This window comes from Anabrus simplex, chromosome 8 (assembly GCF_040414725.1).
Source record: "Anabrus simplex isolate iqAnaSimp1 chromosome 8, ASM4041472v1, whole genome shotgun sequence".
NCBI classification, from domain to species: Eukaryota; Metazoa; Arthropoda; class Insecta; order Orthoptera; family Tettigoniidae; genus Anabrus; species Anabrus simplex.
Window position 1 is genome coordinate 37,629,228 of NC_090272.1, and position 21,712 is coordinate 37,650,939.

General features: G+C 39.0%; 1 protein-coding gene across 1 annotated transcript in view; it reads left to right on the plus strand.

The window, feature by feature from the left end:
* The window catches only part of LOC136879285 (ankyrin repeat and MYND domain-containing protein 1), a 299,890-nt gene that overhangs the window by 193,683 nt on the left and 84,495 nt on the right, over positions 1 to 21,712 (plus strand). Inside the window, exons 12-14 of the mRNA XM_068228945.1 lie at positions 219 to 332; positions 7,547 to 7,669; positions 18,996 to 19,241. Coding sequence (XP_068085046.1) covers positions 219 to 332; positions 7,547 to 7,669; positions 18,996 to 19,241 — 483 coding nt within the window. The remainder of the gene's footprint in view (positions 1 to 218; positions 333 to 7,546; positions 7,670 to 18,995; positions 19,242 to 21,712) is intronic.

Below are 21,712 nucleotides of genomic sequence, written 5' to 3' on the forward strand. Positions count from 1 at the left end.
TTATCAGATTTGAACCATCAGTTATCTATTTAATTTTCAATAATTCTCAGGATGTACTTTCTCTTCAAAAAAGGATATAATCTGCTATCTGCCTCCCACTATCCATATGAGTCTACTCATCAAGACTAGTATAATTAATGGTATATCCCTATTCCATTCAAATAAATGATGTATTCTTAATGTACTGGCAATAACATTTGTCTTATTCCATTTTCTAGGATGGAGGTCTAAGTCCACTTCATGTACTAGCACTAATGGTTCCCTGCCAAGAGACACTTGAAATGTGTGAACTTTTGCTTGAATATGGGGGCAATCCCGATGTTCGGGCAAAGGTAAGCATTAGAATAAGAAACTTATGATTTTGATAAAATTGTACTTTTTCCCCCTGATAATACAGAAACATAGCTCTTTTAGTATTTACATATTTGATGATAAATGGAGTACCGGTATTTTAAAACATCTTTCAGTAATTTTTATTTTTGAGGTATTTTAGTTTGATTTTGTGCAGAAATCCCCATTAATGTCATAAGTAATGTTGCTGATTTTTTTTATTTTTTTAATTTCCATTGATTTTAAAGTTGTTCCACATGTTTTTGCCATTAAAATACCAGTTTTGAATACCATCATCATCATCATCATCATCATCATCATTTTCCAGCTCCAGTTTTCTGGGTGTAGTGTACAAGGGCTCACCACTTCTTCCTGTCAAAGTATAGTTTCTGTTCCTCTGTGTCCTCCCACTTGGCATTCCTCTTGCTGACCTCCGATTTCACTGTGTCTTTCCATCTATTCCTTGGCCTCCCAACTGGCCTCCTCACTCTCATGTCTCTGTCAAAGTAATTCCTTGCTGTTCTCGTTCTATCCATCCTCATAACATGTCTAAATCTAATTATGTCTTTCCTGGTCTTTTTGGTTCTTTGTTCTGATGAATTTCATTTCTGTTGACTGGATTTTACTATTTGTTTTGAATACCGTATAATTTGAATATTGTTTTCTTTCTACACACTTAAGATTCACAGTGATGTTCTCCATATCCAATGTTCTATCTAGAGAACAATTTGCACTGAAGCCAGTGATTTTGTGATCAGCAATACTGAGTATGTTAAGTATGCCTATATTGTTTCAGTAGAGGTAGAAATTAGGCCCTGTTTTATGGCTGGATGCCTTATGTATTCACTCTGCTGGTTGGTCCTGTGTACATGAGGAGAGTATTGGGACAAACACAAACACCCAGTCCTTGAGTCAGAGGAGTTAACCGCACCAGATTAAAACCCGTGAACCTACCGGGAGTCAAACCTCACGCCCTCTGAACCAAAAGGCTCAATGCGTACCATTCGTGCAATGAGACAGATTTATGTTTTGTTACTTACATAAATCATATCAGTAAAGAACTGGAATCACAGATAAGGCATTCTTGCAGATTATGTTGTACCGTATAGAGTAGTAATGAGTAGCACCTCATGAAAAAATCGTCCTACATGTTACAAAAAATGCTCTGTTTGAACTTTAGCATTATCACAATGAAAGGAAAACATACACCAGCAATATACCCACAGATCAAAAACTGCACAGTACAAATGAAAGTGGTGGTACCTGAATTATTGATACCTCCCCTATTACCAGCATAAATTACATTCTAATGCGGGGTAACATTTAGGATCGGTCCAAGATTCTTTGACTCACCCATGAATTCCTTATTCTTGACACAAAAGGAATTTTAACAAGCGTTACCTTAATAGCAACATTACGTTTGCAAGAGATTGCCCCCACTTAAGTTTTACCTTTGAGCCCAGACGATGCTACTCTCTAATGGCAGAATCGTTTACCACGTTCAACATCAGGGTAGCAGGAGGCATTGGGCAGTGCTACCCTTTTGCGGTAGGGAAAGTAATTATAGATGGGATCAGGGAAAGTTGATCACGGTTTTTGGTATAGTCCACCGGCTACGGGGTGTGTTGCAAGCTTGGCTGCGCGTGTGGATTGCTTCCTTCAGGCTACAGGCTAGAGCTCCTTTCACATGAGCATGAGTAAGTTTCTTGGGAGAACAGAGCTAAGGTGTCTGACAGATCTCATCCTGATTTAAACTAAACACAAATTCATACCGTACTCAAAACTAAGAAAAGGCACCAAGACTAATGCACTAAATATAAATAATTCCTTAAAGTTCCAAGCCACGCACTGTAGCCTAGTAGCACATATTGACCGGCCACCACTGGTAGTAATAAGTTATAGGAATGTGAGTGATTGCAAAAAGAACTTGTTAGGCGATGGACAGCAGACAGTGGTATGATGGTAAACAGTATGAAAAGTCAGATTGAAAGTTTTATAGCGGTTTACATTTGGACATTAAATACAATTTAGAATCGTTAAAATCATTTCTTAATATCAAATTAAACGAGGTAAAATAAATTTTTTAAATCAACAGGTAAAATCCCGGCTCTGCCACAAAATTTGAAAAGTGATACGAGTGGTCCTCTAAGCCTCGGGAGGTCAACTGAGTAGAGGAGGGTTCGATTCCCACCTCAGCCATCCTGGAAATGGTTTTCCGTGGTTTCCCAATTCTCTTCTAGGCGAATGCCGGGATGGTACCTAACTTAAGGCCATGGCCGATTCCTTCCCTCTTCCTTGTCTATCCCTTCCAACCTTCCCATCCCCCACCAAGGCCCCTGTTCAGCATAGAAGGTGAGGCCGCCTGGGCAACGTACTGATCATCCTCCCCAGTTGTATCCCCCGACCCAATGTCTGAAGCTCTAGGACACTGCCCTTGAGGCGGTAGAGGTGGGATCCCTTGCTGAGTCCGAGGGAAAAGCCAACCCTGGAGGGTAAGCAGATTAAGAAAGAAAGAAAGAACATGTAACTAGTGTCGGACATGGAACATGTCAATGATAGAATAAAAATCAAGCTAAGATTGAAAATAGGGAAAGAGGTCCTAACCATAATCCAAGTATATGCTCGTCAATCTGGGTGTACTCAAGAGGAGAAAGACACATTCCTGGATGAACTGGAAGAGCATATTGATTGTGATGGGAGATATGAATGTCCAAGTTGGTGTTAATAGAACAGGGTATGAAAATGTGATTGGCCCGAATGGCTTTGGAAACAGGAACCAAGAAGGTGAAGATGTGCTGGACTTATGTTTAAGAAATAACTTCATAATTAAGAAAACCTTTTTGCAGAAAAGACCCAGCCATAAAGTAACAAGATACAGTTGGGATGGACAGCAGAAATCTTTGATCGATTGTATTATCTCTGATAAGGAAGCCGGTTTGTTTTTCACCGATGTGAAAGTATTGCCAGGAGAAAGCATGGACAGTGACCACAGATTACTGATGGCAACCTTTAGGAACATCTCAGTAAAAAATGTGAAGACCAGGCGAAAACCCAAAATAAGGGTGTTGAAATTGGATGAACCTGAAAAAAAGGAAGAATACCAAAGAAGGATCCGTGACCAGCTCCTGACAGGTAAGATAGAAACGGGAGGAAAGGAATGGACCCGATTCAAGAAAATACTTGTGAGCTCAGCTGTTGATATTGTAGGAAAAACAAGTTGTATAACAAAAGAAAAGGAAACTTCTTGGTGAAATGATTCTGTTCAGCAAGCCATAAAAGATAGGAATATGGCAAGATGAGAAAGAGATAAATAGAACCTAAAAGGTGCAGATAAGGATTATGTAAAACTGAGAAAACTAAAACAGAAATATAGAGACCTAAAACTCAGAGCAAAGAAAGTAATTAAATCTGAGAAAGAGAAAAACTGTCTTGAATTTACTGACAAATTAGTGGAAGACAGTAAAGGAAATAAGAAACTTCTGTACAAAATTGTGAAAAACCTTCTTGGTTCCTGTTTCCAAAGCCATTTGGGCATGTACCAATTAAAGAATTGGAGAGAGATGATGGAATTATAATGTAGAGAGAGGAAGATATTCGGAAAGAGATGAGAAGGTATTCTTCTACCTTGTATAATGGAACAGTCCCAACAGAAATCACTGAAGGAGATTTGGAATTGGATACTGGGAACAAGGCTGGAAAAAAGTGACTCCTCATTGACTTGGTTTGAGAATGAAAATGCTCTGAACAGTATGAGCAAAGGCAGATCACCTGGCCTCGATGAGATTAGCTCAGACATGATTAAAGCTGCTGGAGCTCATGGACTTCAGTGGCTATTTAGAGTGATGAATGCCATGTGGAATGAAGAAAAATCCCAACTGTCTGGACTAAAGGTTGTATAGTCCCCCTCTTCAAGAAATGAAATAGACAGATGTGTGGCAATTATAGAGGAATCACACTCCTGTCTCATGAACTTAAGTTGATGGAGAAAGTGATAGAGAAAAGATTACAAAAGATCATTGAACCACAGCCTGAGGAGAACAATATGGGTTTCAAGGTAACAGATCAACAACAGACGTCATTTTTGCTGTGAAAATGATAATGGAAAAACAATGGGAAAAGGGAAAAAAATGTCATCTTTGTCTTTCTGGACCTAGAAAAAGCTTATGGCAGCATACTGAGGTGTAAACTTTGGGATTGCTTGAATAGGAGAAACATTCCAGTATCTCTCATCTGTAAAGTACAAGTGTTGTACAAACACTGCCAGAGCTGTGTAAGGATAGGAAATGGTTATTCCAACTGGTTTGTAACAAGTAAAGGAGTGCAACAAGGCAGCACTTTTGTCATCTGTACTATTTATCACTGGGATGAATAAGATAATGAAAAGAGTGAAACAGCACAGCAAGAACAGTGCATTCAAAGCATTTGCATTTTCAGCTGATGTAGTAATTTGGGAAGGTAATGAAGAAGAAGTTCGAGGAAAGATTAATGTTTGGAATTCTCATTTTAAGGAATTTGGACTTAAAATCAGCCTTAAGAAAACAGTTGTTATGACAGTCAACAGACAAAAGTCAGGAGCAAATATCACAGTAGACGGACAGAAATTCCAAGAAGTTAACCACTTCCAATACCTCGGTAGTGTCCTGGCTGAAGATAACTGATCAAATGCTGAAATCACAGAGTTCAAAGAGGAGCTGTCATTTACCATCAGGTTAGAAGCCTTCTCTGGGACAGCCAGATTCCAATACTAGCCAAACAAACACTTGATCAGGCTTACTTATTGCCCATAAAAACCTATGGCCTTGAAACTTGTATCATCACAGGCAGAGATAAAAGTAGTCTCCAAGTTGCAGAAATGAAATTCCCCCGGACAATGCTGCAAAAAACCAGGAGAGATAAGGTCCGCAATGAGAGGATTCGCCAAGAGATTCAAATGAGAAAATTGTTATACGAAGTACAGTCATTAAGTTCTGAGACTTGACGCCTGGAGAACAGGCACCCACACGACTCTGTATGTTGCACACAATGCCGCGTTACACGGCGTACACCTACACAGAACCACATCCACCCTCAAAATAGTCGCCGTTGGCCGTTAGCCACTTAACAGAACCACATCCACCCTCAAAATAGTCGCTGTTGGCTGTTATGCATGTTTGCCAACGTTGGTATAGCTACTGGAAGCACCGCTAAAAGGAAACACCATGTTTCGTCTCCAGTTATTATCCGGTTGAGAATGTCGGATCATGGTCAGCACTACTGATGAGGTCAACACAAATCGTCATGCGATCATCACGTTGGTCTTGCGACAGGATTCGTGGCACACTGTGCTGGGTAACACGAGATATGTTGCGGTAATCCATCAGAATTTTGTGGCAAGTACCATGGCTGACCCCTATTGCTGCTGCAAGATCGTCTACCGATTGGGAACGGTTAGCACGCACCAACGTGGCAACTTCTTGGATCTTGCGCTCCATTTGAACTGTTTGTGGCCAACCAGTACGCACATCATCTTCCAAACTGTCCCGTCCTTGCACAAAATGTTGGTGCCATCTAAACACAACACTGCGGCTCAATGCGTCCTCACCGTAAACCTGCTGCTTCATTTCAAACGTTTTGGCAGCAGTTTTGCCTAATTTCTAGCAGAACTTGATGTTTGCCCGTTGCTCAAACTATGATATGTCAAGGTCCGACTGGCGCATTCAATTCACCATCACAACAATGACCGTACATCTGCTTCCAGTGCATGCCCTCAACTGTCTCTTGCAGGGACAAAAGACTAACTGACATGGTACCATACCACGGCACCACATATGCGCTATAGTGCACAACAGCGCCATCATGCGGCCAGTCTCAGAACTTAATGACTGTACTACGTATGATACCATAATCAGATCAAGATTGAAATGTTATGGCCATGAAATGAGAATGGATTCTTGCTCAGTAGCTAAGGAATGGTTGGAGAAAACCTTACACGGCAAAAGACGTAGAGACAGACCTCAAAGGAGATGGATCAAACAAGTCAAATAAGATCTAGAACATAGAGAAGTGGATTGGAACCAAGTACAGGAAGAAGAATGCTACCTGAATCGACTGAAGTGGCGAGTGCTTGTACACACCGCACCTGGGAGACTGGAGACTGATGATGATGATGATGATGATGAGGGGCTTGGTGTTCGTGCTGGATATTCTTGCAACTTACACATTGCATCTTCTCATGGCACAAGCCACCCGCACTTGTTAGATGGCCTCACGTACAAGGCTGTAATAAAATCCCTATGGCAATACAGCCTTGATGGGCCTTGGCCTACTAAGCAGCCTCTACTCAGTCTGAAGGCCTGCAGATTTTGAAGCGACCTGTGGTCAGAATGACAAATCCTCTCGGCCATTATTCTTGGCTTTCTAGACCAGGGCTGCTATCACCGTCAGATACTTGTTCTCATGTAGGCTGAGTCGATCTCGAACCAGCCTTTAGTTCCAGGTAAAAATCCCTGATCTAACTAGGAATGACTCTGGGACCTTCCAGTACAAGGTAGACTCACTACCCCTAAACCACAATGCCAGCCAAAGCTGTAATGGTCTCACAAAACTATACCACCATCTGAAAGGTGACCTAAGGCATGAGAATAACCATTACAACCTCAAATTAATTAAATAAAAAGAGGATGATTACCTCCTAGGACATCCACTCAGTTCACATTTCACCCGGGAACACATGACTAGACTGCAGTGCAGGCTAGGTAAGTGTACTACAATACTCGGACCTGTTTGATGGACATTCTAAGTTGTATTACTGCTCTCTTTATCCTGTAATGTCATTTCCATTGATCTTGTCTTCCACCATTTACATCACAAGATTTCACTGTTCTGTTATGATATCTAAATTCCTGTCCTTGTTCCCTGAGCTCTGTACAGCCTCTCTTTATCATGGTTTAGACCTCTTCCTCTTTCTTCATTTGTTGATGTTACAGGAGACTATTCCTTGAAAAAATAGCCATCTCCACAGATATTACCATCCAGCTTTCAATCCAAGGCTAAGTCCCATGTTTCTACAAACTCTTTGGTATAGAACTTATATACCAATATAAATGGATAATTAAGCAGGCCATTGAGCAATTGATGTCAGTTTTGAACATAATTCAGATCAGGATTTTACAGTAGGTATAATTTCTACTTCTCGCTAAGCATTTCCTATTCAAACTTTCTTCTCTTTTCTTTGCAGATGGAATACAGTGAAGATGACAAAGCCTTTGATTTCACTGATGAAGGTGATTGCAAGTGTAATGGGAAGAACGTGTTGCATGCTCTATGCATGCGGCAAGATGCTAATTTAGATAAAACTCAGGTTAGCCATCCACTTTCTCTTATAAGGGACACCCTTGAACTTGATTGCTCTGAATCATACAAAAACTTGTTTATAATAAAGATTGTTCCTCACAATAACAAGGTTTTCATTCCCATGCAAAAACAGTGTATTCTACCTCAAGAAACATCTATTCAAATCCTAAGAGAGGAACTTGGATAAAGCAAGGAAACATAATCAGTAGCATAGGAGGAAAACCACAGTGCTGTATTTTCCATCAACAGTGTCACAAACCCATTGGGTGATGGCCCCTTCAGTGGAGAAAATGCCACTGGAAGCCATCTCACCATGTCTCATGAAGCTTCTTTGAAAGGATCAAAGTAGAGGTCCATGGGACTCTGCTGACTGTCGGTATCAGCAGTAGGACTGGTGGCGGATGAACTCGACAGTAGAGTCAATGGCAGCGAGACTAATCTGGCTTGGCATCAGGCGGTAACCGGCTGTAAAACATTTTGACGAACCATGCTGACCATGGGAGTACGACATATGTAGAAAAATAACCGACAGGTTGCCTGCCCACAAAAGCGAGGCCAAATATAGGTCACCTCCCTGCAAAAGTGAGGTAAAAGCTAGGACACCTGCCTCTGGGAAGAAAGCGGGAAATATGTTCCCAAAGTTGAGAATTGGCACATGTAACGTTGGCACATTCATCCGGAAAACCTACGAATTAGCAGACATAATGGAAATGCTCCTACTGGACATCGCAGATGTTCAGGACACAAACTGGAGTGGAGGAAAAGCCAGAAACATCGGCCATGGCTATAAGCTCTTCTACAATGATGACACCATCACGAAACAAATATTATGGGAGGACTACAATCATCTACTGCAGCAGATGCCACATGAAGTGAACAAGATTATATTGGGTGACCTTAATGGTCATGTTGGAAGGACTATTCCAAATGTCATGCAGGCTTTGGTTATGGAATGAGGAATGACCAGGGTAAAGAGATCCTCCAGCTTGCCTCAGCATACGATCTAACTATAGTCAACAACATACTTTCAGAAGAAGGAAGAGCACCTGATCACATACAAGGTGAAGACCTCATCAATGGTACAAGACCAAGTGGAAGAGAGAGTCATATGTTTCCAATTGACTACATTCTCTGCAACCGTGATCTGCTGAGACAGTTTGTTGAAGTTATCCCAGGAAAGCCTCTGACAAATCAACATAGGGTCATACCAACTACGAAGATTAAAGTGGTTTAAGGTGTGAGACAAAGAGACAGCACAACCACTTATTGATGATTTTGGGGCTTATATCATCCAGGACATGCAGGAGGATGACGACGACACCCCTGATCAAATGTGGGAGAGATTCTAGAAGTATGTACCACTGGCAGACTGAAAACAGACAAGGAAACCTAGTGGTGGAAATATAACATCCATGAAGCTCTGAAAAGGGAAAAGACTGCATTTAAAGCATGGTGGAAAGAGAAAGACAACCAAAACAGACATGACCTAAAGGCAGAATATGAGACCACCAAAAAGCAGGCCTAGAGAGTTGTTGCAATAGCTAAAAGTGAAGCACACCAAGGCTTCTGTGATGACTTGGAGACACCAGAGGTTGTACAACAGATCTACAAGGTCATTGCTCAGCACAAAAGACAATCCAGGGATATTGTCACCACTAAATATATCTATGACAGTCAGGGAACATTACTGACATCAACAACCGCTGGAATAAGTATTTCGAAGGGCTACTAAATGAGAAAAATGAAATGAAATGGCTAACAGCTTTTAGTGCCGGGAATCGAACTCTGGACCCCGTGACCAAAGGCCAGCACACTAACTATTTAGCCATGAAATCGGACACTAAATGATGAGTTTCCGTGGGATAGAGCAGCTTTGCAGTGTTCAGTTGAGGAGCTTGTGCCTTAGGTCATCCTTTCTAATATTGCAGTAGTGTCAAAGATGAAGAATGGCAAAACGGTTGGCCCTGATGATATTCCAGCTGAACTATGAAAAGTCCTAGGTGCTGAAGGAAATGAGTGGTTGACGAAATTGTTCAACAAAATCCTCGCTGGTTTTCCAATGCTAGAACAGTTCCGTCAAAGCTTCCTTGTACCCATCTACAAGAATGAGGTTGGCCTGAGAACGTGTGAGAGTTACCGAGGTTCAAACTCACTTCACACACACACACACACACACTCAAAATCTGGGAGCGTGTCATAGGAGACTGCATCAAGGGTTTGATTAACGTTCACCAGAACCACTGTGGTTTCACATCAGATATTTCAACAGGTGATGCAGTTCAGACTCTGCGGATCTTGATTAAGAAATACTGTGAGCTACATAAAGACCCCCATATTCATCAGCCTGGAGAAAGCCTTCGATTATGTTCCTAGAGATATTGTCTCGGCAGCGCTACAACATCAAACCGTTCCTGAGGCATATGTGAAGATGATCCAAGATATGTACCTAAGTCCATCTACTATGGTGAAAACCACTGCAGGTGTTTTAGATAGTTTCCGTGTTGATGTTGGTGTGCATCAGGGGTCATCACTGAGCCTGGCACTGTTCAACATTGTCATCAACTACCTGACAGAGCAGCTCATGACAGACCTGCCGTGGACCATACTTTACGCAGATGATATTGTTTTGGTTCGTGAGTCATGTTAGGAGGTTGAGGCAGTCTTGGAACAATGGTGAGTAATACTAGAGGCAAACGGATTAAGAGTAAGTCACAAGAATACATAGTATATGTTCTTCAGCTCTGTGCAGCCAGGGCAAGCGGGCCCACACAACACTGTCTTCCTCCTGGAGAACCACTGATGATGACCAACAAGTTCAAATATCTTGGATCATTCATCACAACTGCTGGTAATATCGACGCAAGTATCAAACACCACATCAGTATTGGTTGGATGAAATGGCGGTCTCTTACTGGTGTTCTGTGTGATATGCAGATGCCAGTCAAATCAAAGGGCAAAATGTTCAAACTACTGTCCGGCCTGCTCCGAATGTTGGACAAGGCAGAAAAAGCATGACCAGCGAATGCATGTCATAGAGATGCAGATGTTGCGATGGTCGGCAGGAGTCACTTTGCATGACAAAGTGCTCGATGAGCATGTGCAAGGATCTTTCAAAGAATTGCTCATCAATGACAAGATGGAGTAAAAACAGCTCCGCTGGTATGGTCACGTCAGAAGAAAAAATGAACACCATTTAGTACAGAAAGCTCTTGCCATCAAAGGGCTAAAGAGAGGAAGAGGGCATCCTGAGGCAACATGGAAAAATGAACTGCTGAGGCTGCCTTAGGGAAAAGTGAAGTGCCATTAGATCTGGTGCAAGAACGTCAGACACACCCTCTCCGAGTGAGACAAGCTGACCCTGAGTGAGCTCAGGAGTGCCCGTTTTATGGGTCAATCACTACTGATCTGCATTTAGGGCAGTCGACCAGGTGGCAGATTCCCTATCTGTTGTTCTCCTAGCTTTTTCTTAAATGATTTAAAAGAAATTGGAAATTTATTGAACATCTCCCTTGGCAAGTTATTCCAATCCATAACTCCCCTTTCTTTAAACAAATGTCTGCCCAAATTTGTCCTTTTGAATTCCCACTTTATCTTCATGTTGTGATCTTTCCTACTTTTAAAGACACCACTCAAACTTATTCGTTGACTAATGTCATTCCACGCCACACCTGGGTACATATACAGCCAGGAAAGAAGAAGAAGACGTGTCACAAACCCCTTGCTTTAGGTACAATGTGTAAGACAAATTTGTTCCACTGACCTGATAGTGTTGCTTGCTATTTGTCTTCAAGTGCAGATGCAAGGTTTCTGTGAAGTGGTTAAAGCAAAGTGGAAGAGAACGATATGCATGTCTCACTAAAGCCACATTTTGACATTCAAGCAGTCCAATATCAAAGTGATGTCAAATGACAAGTGCATCCTGTCTGACAAATATTGAACCTGATCATGATTTAGTATCACTGTATGTCTCAGACATTGATTTACAGTGCATATCATAAACATGTTTGAGGTACCGTGACATATACCATATGAAATCATAACATGCAAAACTGTTTTTGAACACTGTATTTTAAAGGACTCAGTAGCTATATTGAGAAATCATTTATACAGCATTCAAATGAACAAAAAGCAATGACAAAATTTACTGTCTTCTTCTTCTTCTTTATCTCAGCCTTTTCCCACATCACGTAGGGTCAGCGTTGCTTTGGTGGATTCTCTTCCATAAATGTCTATCCAGTGCTTCTTACCTCTCCCAACCTTTTTCTCTTAGATCCCCTTCTACCTTGTCTTTCCATCTCATTTTTCATCTTCCTTTCTTCCTTGACCCTTCAGTTCCAGGTTTCCAATTCTTTTCCCCACGTAGTCCTCCCCTCTTCTCTGCCCATGTCCACACCATCTTAGCCTACTTTCTTGAACCTTCTTTCCTATGGGTCCTACTTTTACTGATCCTCTGATGTAATCATTCCTTACTCTTATCATTTTTCATCCATCTTTCCTTCTTGGGCTTTTGTGATTGGCCAAGTTTCTGCACTATAAAGCATCGCAGGTCTTACCACAGATTTATAGAGCTTTCCTTTCATCCAGCAACTGACCTTCTTATCACACATTACTCCACTCAGTTTCTTCCATTTCATCCATCCATCATTTACCCTGTGTTGTATTTCAGCCTCCATACCTCCATCACTCTGTACGTATGAACCCAGATATTTAAACTTCCTGACCAATGGTAGTTCTACAAAGCTTTTAAAAGTTTTTAGGGTCCACCTTATTCAATACTATACAATTTTTTGTGTAGATGTAATTACAACATATTATGTTTATTATTTATTTATTTATTTATTTATTTATTTATTTATTTATTTATTTATTTATTTATTTATTTATTTATTTATTTATTGATATCACTGCTCATAGTACTTCGCTTCTGATCCATCCACCTTCTTCTCAGTCTTCCAACTGGTTTCTTTCCCGTAACTTCTCTCTCCAATTCCCTTCTTCCTACCCGTTCCTTTCCCATTTTTTTACATGTCCGAACCATCTCAGTCTTGCTTTCTGTATCATTTGTACCAACGGTTCTATATTTAGCTCTTCTCTGATTTTAATATTTTGAATTCTATCTCTTCTTGTCTTTTTAACCAAAGTTCTTAACTCTCTTGGTGCCAGGTGGTATTACGAGCATCCGCCCTTTGAATTGCCAGAGCCGATCTGGTCGGCCGTTAACAATCCAGTCGGAAGTTGCCAGAGCCGATTACATCGGCCGGCTTAAAATTTTGTGATATACGAAATTTTGAGGCAACCCATAGTGACGTGCATACTTTTGTTACAACCTGTAGTAAAGGGGCTACACGTTATTGTGTGCCTGGCCTTGCTTTGGCAGTTCCAAGAGGGTGTTTTACCTTCCACAAGAATCGTTTCCTGTGTTTACAAATACCGCTAACCGGTCAGTAAGAGTTTGCTCCTTGCAGTGACTGGATTAGTGACAGGAAAATGGCATGTTGTTTACGTGATAATTTTTCAGCAGGTATTGATGACAATAAATTAATGCAGTATTTAGAACAGTGCGAAGTTAACGCTGATGATTTATCGGATAGCGATAGGGAATTTAGTTCAGAGTAGCGACGAAATTATACCGGACACGTCTGCGAAATCACTGCAGCTAAAGAAGAGATGTTTAATTGTGTCTAACAGCACTAAAGCTACTCTGAATATGGTGGTAGATGAAACTAGTGATAACGAATATGATGATGATGTCTCTGGAGAATGTTTTGTGGAAATTTGTCCCAATGAACCCGACAACATTCCTCAACCTCCTGTCTCCTTCAAGGAAGTTCTTGGACCTAAACACGCCCTACCGTCTGATTCTCCGCCCATATCACACTTCAATTTACTTTTCACTTACTCTCTGCTAAACCTTATAGTCACATATAGTCCTCTATCATTACCTAAATGCCGGTCTCCGCTGGCCAAGTGTAGCATGCCTGCCTCTCACCCGGAGGTCATGGGTTCGATTCCCGCCCAGGTCAAGAATTTTCGCCTGGTCCTGAGAGTTGGTTCGAGGTTCACTCATTCTAAGTGACCCTAAGTGATTGCAATTGAGGAGATATCTGAGGGTGAGAGGGCGATCCCGGTCTGGAAAACCAAGAATAATTACTGAGAGGATCCGTCTCACTGACCATGATTCACCTCGTAAACTGCAGGTACCGAACGGAGCAGCGGTCGCTTAGTAGGTCAAAGCAAATCACGGCTTTAGTGCCATACATTTCTTAATTTTGTAAATTCTGTTGTATTGTAAAATTATTTTTCTAATATATACTACAACCGAAAACGAGAAACTATTTTTTCTGAAAACAAAAACTATAATATCAACTATTTTTACTTATTTAATAATTCAGAATTATTTTAATACTGTGTTGTCTGCACGTAGAAAATTTGTTGCCAGTATTTGCCAAACATCGATACATACACGCGAATTTTATCGGTGAGTAAAATTGTCTTGTGTTTATTAGTGACATATGTTTGAATTTTAATTTTTACGTTTTTATTTTTCTCTTACAAATTAGTTATTCTATAAAATTGTATTTAGAAATACATTATACATAATTACGTATATTCTTTTGTATCGTAAATTATTTTTTCAAAGTAGATATTGAGAGAGAAAGTGCGAAAATATTTTTCTCTTCCTAAAAATAAACGTTTTCGACAACTATAAATCAACAATAAAACGTCTTTGACTCTTTATATCACTCCAAACCAGTTTCTTATTCTATGTAGTCGATATGTAGAAAATTCCATGCCGGTATTTGCTATACACCGGTAGATATATGCGAATTTTAAAATACATGTATTTCCACTGAAAACGGCCTGGCACTTTACAGTAGTAGAGTGGAGGCGGAGCTCTGGCCTCTTCCAGCTGATGGGGAGCGGCCGACCAGATCGGCTCTTGGCTCCAAGAGGGTTAAAAATTTCATTTCTACTGCTTGGATCTTACTATCTTGTCTCTTATTAATTACCAGCGTTTCTATTCCGTATGTTACAACTGGTATGAAATACTGTTTATATAATGTTAATTTTGTTCTCTTGGGTACTTTGTCATCCCATAAAAGCTCTCTGACTTGATGATAAAATGTTGTACCTTTACTTAGTCTGTTATTAATTTCAGGGTTCATTACTTCCATTAATAATGCTACCCAGATATGTAAACTGTTCTACATTCTCTAACCGTTCTCCATCTATGTTCACTTGGCTTCTCTTTTTCTCTTTTCCACAGTGCATGACTACAGTTTTCGTTTTACTAATTACCATTCCAAACTCCTTCATATTTTCATTCCAAACGTCCAGCCTCCTTCGTACTTCCTTTTCTCCCTTTCCCCAAAATCTGCAAATACCAAAGCACTCACTTCATCACTACTAATACTCTGTTTTACATGTTTTATGATTTCATCCATCAATATAATAAACAATAATGGCAACAACAATGCTCTTCCTTGCTTGAGACTTTTTTGTATAAAATATTCCCACTTGTACACTGTTTTAGTCTCATGACACAACATTTTTATCTTGTTAATTAATGATTTTGGTACATTCCTTTTCAGTAGGCATTCCCATACATGTTTTCTCTTAACTGTATCATAAGTTTTTTCCAAATCCAAAAATACTAAGATGATTTCCTTGTTCCTTTCCAGATGTTTTTCCATTATCGTTCGCACTGCAAATATCAAGTCTCTTATTGATCTATTTGGTCTAAAGCCATATTGTTCTTTCTCTAACTGTGTTTCTATTATATCCCTCAGTCTTGTGACTCTAACTTTCTCCATTATTTTTAGCCCATGTGATAATACCTCTATAATTTTCACATTTCTTCCTATTTTCTTTTCTTGAACAATGATACAATGCTTCCTTGTTGCCAATCTTCAGGTATCCTTTCATCCTTCCATATGGCATTGAGGGCTCGGTATAGCCACTGTAGTTCAATGCTTCCTGCTGCCTTAATCATATCAACATTGAATTAGTCTTTTCCACTTGCTTTACCTTTGGTTATTGCTTTCACTGCCCTTTCAAGTTCCAACCATGTTATCGGGTTCTCTTCTCTTTCTCTGTCTATTATTTCCATTTTCTTATCTCCTTCTTCCTCCGAGCAGTCATCCTCATTATGAAGTTTTTCAAAATACTTTTCCATCACCTTCTGAATACTCTTTTCGGCATGTACTATGGATCCATCTTCTCTCTCTAATGCCTTGATTTTTTCTTGATTTATTCTTTTCGATTTTATTACTCTGTATAATAGTTTCTGATTTCCTCGACTATCTTGCTCAATTTTGTTTGTAAACTCTCCCCAACATTTCTCCTTTTCTTCCTTGATACTCCTCTTTATTTAACGTCAAAAATGTCATTATTGGTCCGTACTGAAACGAGATTTACAGTCAAAGATAAGGGTAGGATTTTCCACCTGTTCAATACTATAAAAAATGTGAAATAATTAAAATGTCACAATTTTTTGTCATTTTTAGGTACTGGTTTCAGCATTGTATATGCCATCATCAGCCTAGGATGAAGTAACAAGGACATTCAGCTAGTTACATTAGAATATTTATAATATATGTATGTACAAATATAAACCTTCTAAAATACCTTGTAATTTACAATTGCGTTATATCATAAAACATTTAGGTAGTTGAAAAACAAATACCTCCTAAATACCTCCTTTTAGTTCTAGAAAAGACATAAAATGTTCTATATACAGTTCTGTACATTTCTATCTCCTGGCGTAGTTAAATGCTTGTAACTGTGCATAAAATTAACAGTAGCACCTAGTTTCATATAAAATCTCCTTTTTTTATTATATCTAAACAGCTGTTAAAAATAGACTACTGACCTTGGAATGATATATTAAACCTTTTGAACATTCTGTCATGAGAGATCTTAGCAAGAATACACTATCAGCTAATTTATTCTAGGGTATTGATATACAATATAAATGGGTAGAAGACCATTTTATTGCCCAATTTTTGTAAAAACAGTTCCTCATGGATTATGATCAATGAGCCATCATATATTGGTTGGATTGTTTAGTGTCAAATTAAAATCTTTCACGGCATATATCTTGCATGGATTTTACTGAAATAGCTTGACTTAGTAGTGTGTACAATAGTTTTAAACCTATATTTCAGTATTATATTCAATAATGTGAGGTGAACTTGAAGCTGTAAGTTGACAGGCGATGAGCCTTGTGAACGTGGTGCTTGAGATCCGTTTGATACGAGATCTTTCCAGAGTTACGTTTATCCACCTGAAAACATTGTTTTTCATGAAATCTCGCCTGTCAACTTATGGCCTCAAGTTCACCTCACATTATCGAATATAATACTTAAATATAGGTTTAAACTATTGTACACACTACTAAGTCAAGCTATTTCAGTAAAATCCATGCAAGATATATGCCGTGAAAGTTTTTAATTCGACACTAAACAATCCAACCAATATATGATGGCTAATTGATCATAATCCATGAGGAACTGTTTTTACAAAAATTGGGCAATAAAACGGTCTTCTACCCATTTATATTGTACATTAATACTCTAGAATAAATTAGTTGATAGTGTATTCTTGCTAAGATCTCTCATGACAGAATGTTCAAAAGGGACAAAATTCTGGCACCTCGGCATCTCCAAAAAACCGTAAAAGTAGTTAGTGGAACGTAAAGCAAGTAGCATTATTATTATACAATATGTGTTTCCAGTTCATTGAGGAACTCTTCTTTTTCTTCCAAGCTACATCCTGTCTTCAGTAGTTCCTTGTTTACATGTATGTGCATTATTATAATTGTTTCATTTACATACTCAACTTCAGCTATTGGTTCAACATTCTGATTCACTACAAATCCCACTCCATTTCTTTTCTCTTTACTGTTACCCATCCAGTACAAGGTGCACCCCTTTCTTAGTTTCTTCATTCCTTTCCCTTTCCAGTTTATTTCACTTAATCCCAGGATGTTGAGTTTTTGTCTCTCCATTAGGTCTATCAGTTCATTTTCCTTCCCATTCATTGTTAAAATATTTATTGTTCCAAATAGGGTTTTGTTCTCTGATCTAACACTTGCATGAACATCAACATTACCATCATATTGTGCAACTGTAGTCAGAGACTTGTCAATTCCATTTCCATTTTTAAATTTCCATCCGAGGCTTGTATTACAGTCTCTCATCCTTCATCTGATTCATTAATGTTATGTCCTTGGACACTTTATTTTATGCCTTAGCAATCCTTAACAACAGGTTGAAAATCTAATAATATCTCAATGCGAAGCCCTCCTTGGGCCAGATTAATAAATAAATAAAATGATTTGATTCATCCTTTGTTCCTTTCTGTTACATACGAGCAAGATGATGTACTTTTGCAACTGATCTGCATTAGGGCATATTCTCTATAAATTGCTTACCTAGTCTTTTCTTAAATAATTTCAAAGAACCTGGAAATCTCCCTTAGATAATTATCCTAATCCCTAATTTCTCTTCTTATGAACAAATATCTGCACCAGTCATTCCTCTTAAATTCCAAATTTATCTTCATCTTCATCTACTAATGCCATTACACGCCATTTCTCCACTTATAAATCTCATTTTTGTTACGTATTGGCATCAGCTCAATTAAGATTTAGGTTGAAGGAAGAATCCTACCTTCCAATACTTACTTGCTTATTGTCTGTGTAATCACAAACATATTACAGCTTAAAATCTAGTTAAATGATTAAGAAAGTACATGTTTCATTCCTGCTTTGGACCTTAATCAGCTAAAAAATTTGTGTAAAGATACAAAAATTGGCATATATGAAATAAAAAACACCTATGATGATAATGATGAGATAAAATGTTCCTTCATGTTGAGCTAAAACACTGAACAAGTCATTGTTTAATCTGTGACAAAATCTGTATGTAAGGGATCCTAGAAAGCGATCTTTTTTCTTCAAATTGCTGGTGGAGAAGTTGCTATAGTATTCTGGTATGTACTTTAGATATCTTGTAGATGAGGATAGACTTAAATTTAAAATATGATGACCTGGGGAAACTCCTTAAGAATAACCCAAGTTGAGGTTAAATCTTGATATAAAGTTTTAAGGCGTTGAAAGGAGTCTCCCGGCCGGTCCCGCTATGTTTACTTCCCTTACATTGTCAGCTGACTGAGTGTCTCCACTGACAGCTCAGAACATGCTGCTTAGTTGAGCAGATCGTCTCCTTACTCCCAGATCTTTCCAGCCCAGAGATTGTAAAATCTTTCATAACACTGTTATTTTTGTTGGAAATCTTTGTTTAACATGAACCATTATCCCTGTGTTCCAGTTCCTGAGGACAATGTTACAAATGTTGGTGGAGAAGGGAAACGCAAATTGTGAGGCACTCTACCTGGGGAACTCTCCGCTCACACTCGCGATGATCAGAGGGAATATGGAACTCTTCAAAGCACTACTGGAAACAAGAAAGGCAAACCCCAACCAACTGCTGACGTCAAAAGTTGCAGTACCGCTAGGTATACTGATGACTCGGTCAGGCACGGACAAGCTACCACCAAACGACGTCATTGAAATGGTACTTCTTGCAGTGTATTCTCTGAATCCTGTACGAGACAAAAATCAAAGCTCGATATCTTATTATGACTAATAGTTCAGGTTGGGCTAGACAGACTTCAATGATCAATTCACATATCATTTTGCCATAATTAATTGCTAAAAAATAGCTGGACGTCTTGGAACAGTTAGCTGATGATAATGTAGAACGACTTTCTGTGTGCACCAATAGTTCTATTTTAAAGTTATATAAAAGACTTTATAACGAAAATGAGATTTCAACAACATGAAGAGAATTGTGTGCTCTATAAACTTTTTTATAAACACATACAGCATATGAATATATCAAAATATTAGTGTTTTGATACTTTTGTATCATATACTGTATATAATGGAAGGGAAAATGTCCTGTAGTATGAAATCTTGGTTACCTGCGTATGAATGTGTATACCTTGTAGTCATGATTGTTAAGGCATCAAGTCTTTACAGTCCAACACCATGGTTAGCCAGTTCAAATCCCATTGGATAAAAAAAACTTTCACCATCAGAATGCCAGCCGGCAGGGTAGGAGAGGTGCTGGTATACAATTTCTAATCACTAGATTGGGTGCCAAAGGCCTGGATTCAATTCCTAACCTCTCCACAGTGTTCATGTGGAATGAGGGACAGATAAGCAGGCCTCTTTGTGTTATTTAAAAGGTCTAGGTTATGTGCCAACACCAGGTTTAATCCTCTCCCTACTTCGTTATCATCATCTCACACGCAGATGTTCAGGTTGCCCATGGGAGTCGAATATGAAGACCTGCACTAGGTGAGCCAAACATATCCCCTGACACTCTTGGCACTTAAAGCTGTTTGAGAAATGAAATAAATATTAATTTTTAATTAGCACAGATGAAGAAACGGCCCATTCATTTCTGCTGTGCTATGATCAGTCTACATAACAATGGCAGGCAGGCATGCAAGGATGTTCTGGTGTATTAATTGAACATTGCACCTGATCCAACACAAAGAATTCCCACAGATCCAGGAAACAATTTAAATATGCAATTAATAGTGAATTCTTAAGGATCTCCATCAATAATATTTCAACTTCATGGAATGGAAATTTTAGACTTTTCAGTAAACCTCCTAGGTATTTTGGTAATAAACCTCTGGTTCTAAACAGAAAGCTTCTAGTGACCCACTGATAAGGAAGAATTTTGTACTTCGCAGTAAAGTATATGGCAGGCATGGTTTGTAAATGGCTTGTTTCTCATGATTACCTTCCTCAGCCTGATTCAAGCCTCTTTCAGAATGAATGGTGGGATCTACTATCATTGCCTTATGGCCCTTTCTGTGGATAGCTATGATGTCTGTCATTTGTACAGAGTCTTCTGTTGAGGTGCTCCTCCGATCCCTACTGCACCATGCACTGAGCAATGGATTATATTACTCGATAAATACGATCGTTGCTTCTCAGAACCCCACAAAGGCAATGTGTGTTTCTACATTAAATTCCCTGTTTTATCCTAGAAAGATTTTCATTGTGAAATAGCCATCACAGCAAGATCTTCCCTTTCTGAAGCTGAATTTTTCCTCCCTCAGCATGTTCTCATAGTGTTTGTATAGTTTATTTTTAATGATGGCATATATTTTATAACCAGAATTTAATAAACATATACCTCTGTAGTTTTCACAGTCATTTTTGTTGCCTTTCTTGAAAATGGGTATAACTATTGCTTTATTCCAATTTCCAGGTGGGTCTTCTCCTTTCCAAATTCTATTTGGGAACTGGGTGAATCTTTCTTGGAAAAAATTGCATGAATATTTGATTAACTCCAAACTTAAGTATCTTCTCCAGATTTTTATTGCATTTTAGTGCTATCAGAACTTCAGCTAGTTCTGCCACTGTAATGTGTTTGATGTGTGGACTGTCTGAGTGAAGTGTTTGAATAGGTGAGACATTCTGCGACCATAAATTTTGGAAGTGATTTGACCAAGTGTTGCTGGAGATTGTGTTAATTCTGAGTGTGTCTTTAGTTTCCCTATTTAAATTTTTCAAAAATTTTGTAAGTCTGTGGTTTCGGTTTGGTTATGTCATTTTCTAACTGGGATACAAATTCTTCCCAGTTCCTCGTATGGTATTTGCATAATTCTCTCTTTGCAATTGCTTACTTTCTGTGGTATTCTGTTTTATCCTCATCTTTCTTGGTACATAAATATTCCCTGTAGGCCTTCTGTTTGTCTTTGATAATTCCTTTGATGTTTTCATCTCAAATTATGAGGCCCCTGTTCCTTTGCCACTTCGTTTTGGTGCCAAAGCTCTCTTTAGCTGTCTGTTTTAAGATGGTTGTTAGGTGTTTCCATTCCTCTTCAACATTTTCTACTGTTGAAGTTGATTGGGTTAATTCAGCCAGTCGTTGTTGGTAGAGCCATCTAATACTAGGATCATGAAGAAGTTGTACTTTGTAGAGAGAGGTTGTATTTGATTTTGTTGGTTTCTTCATCTTGC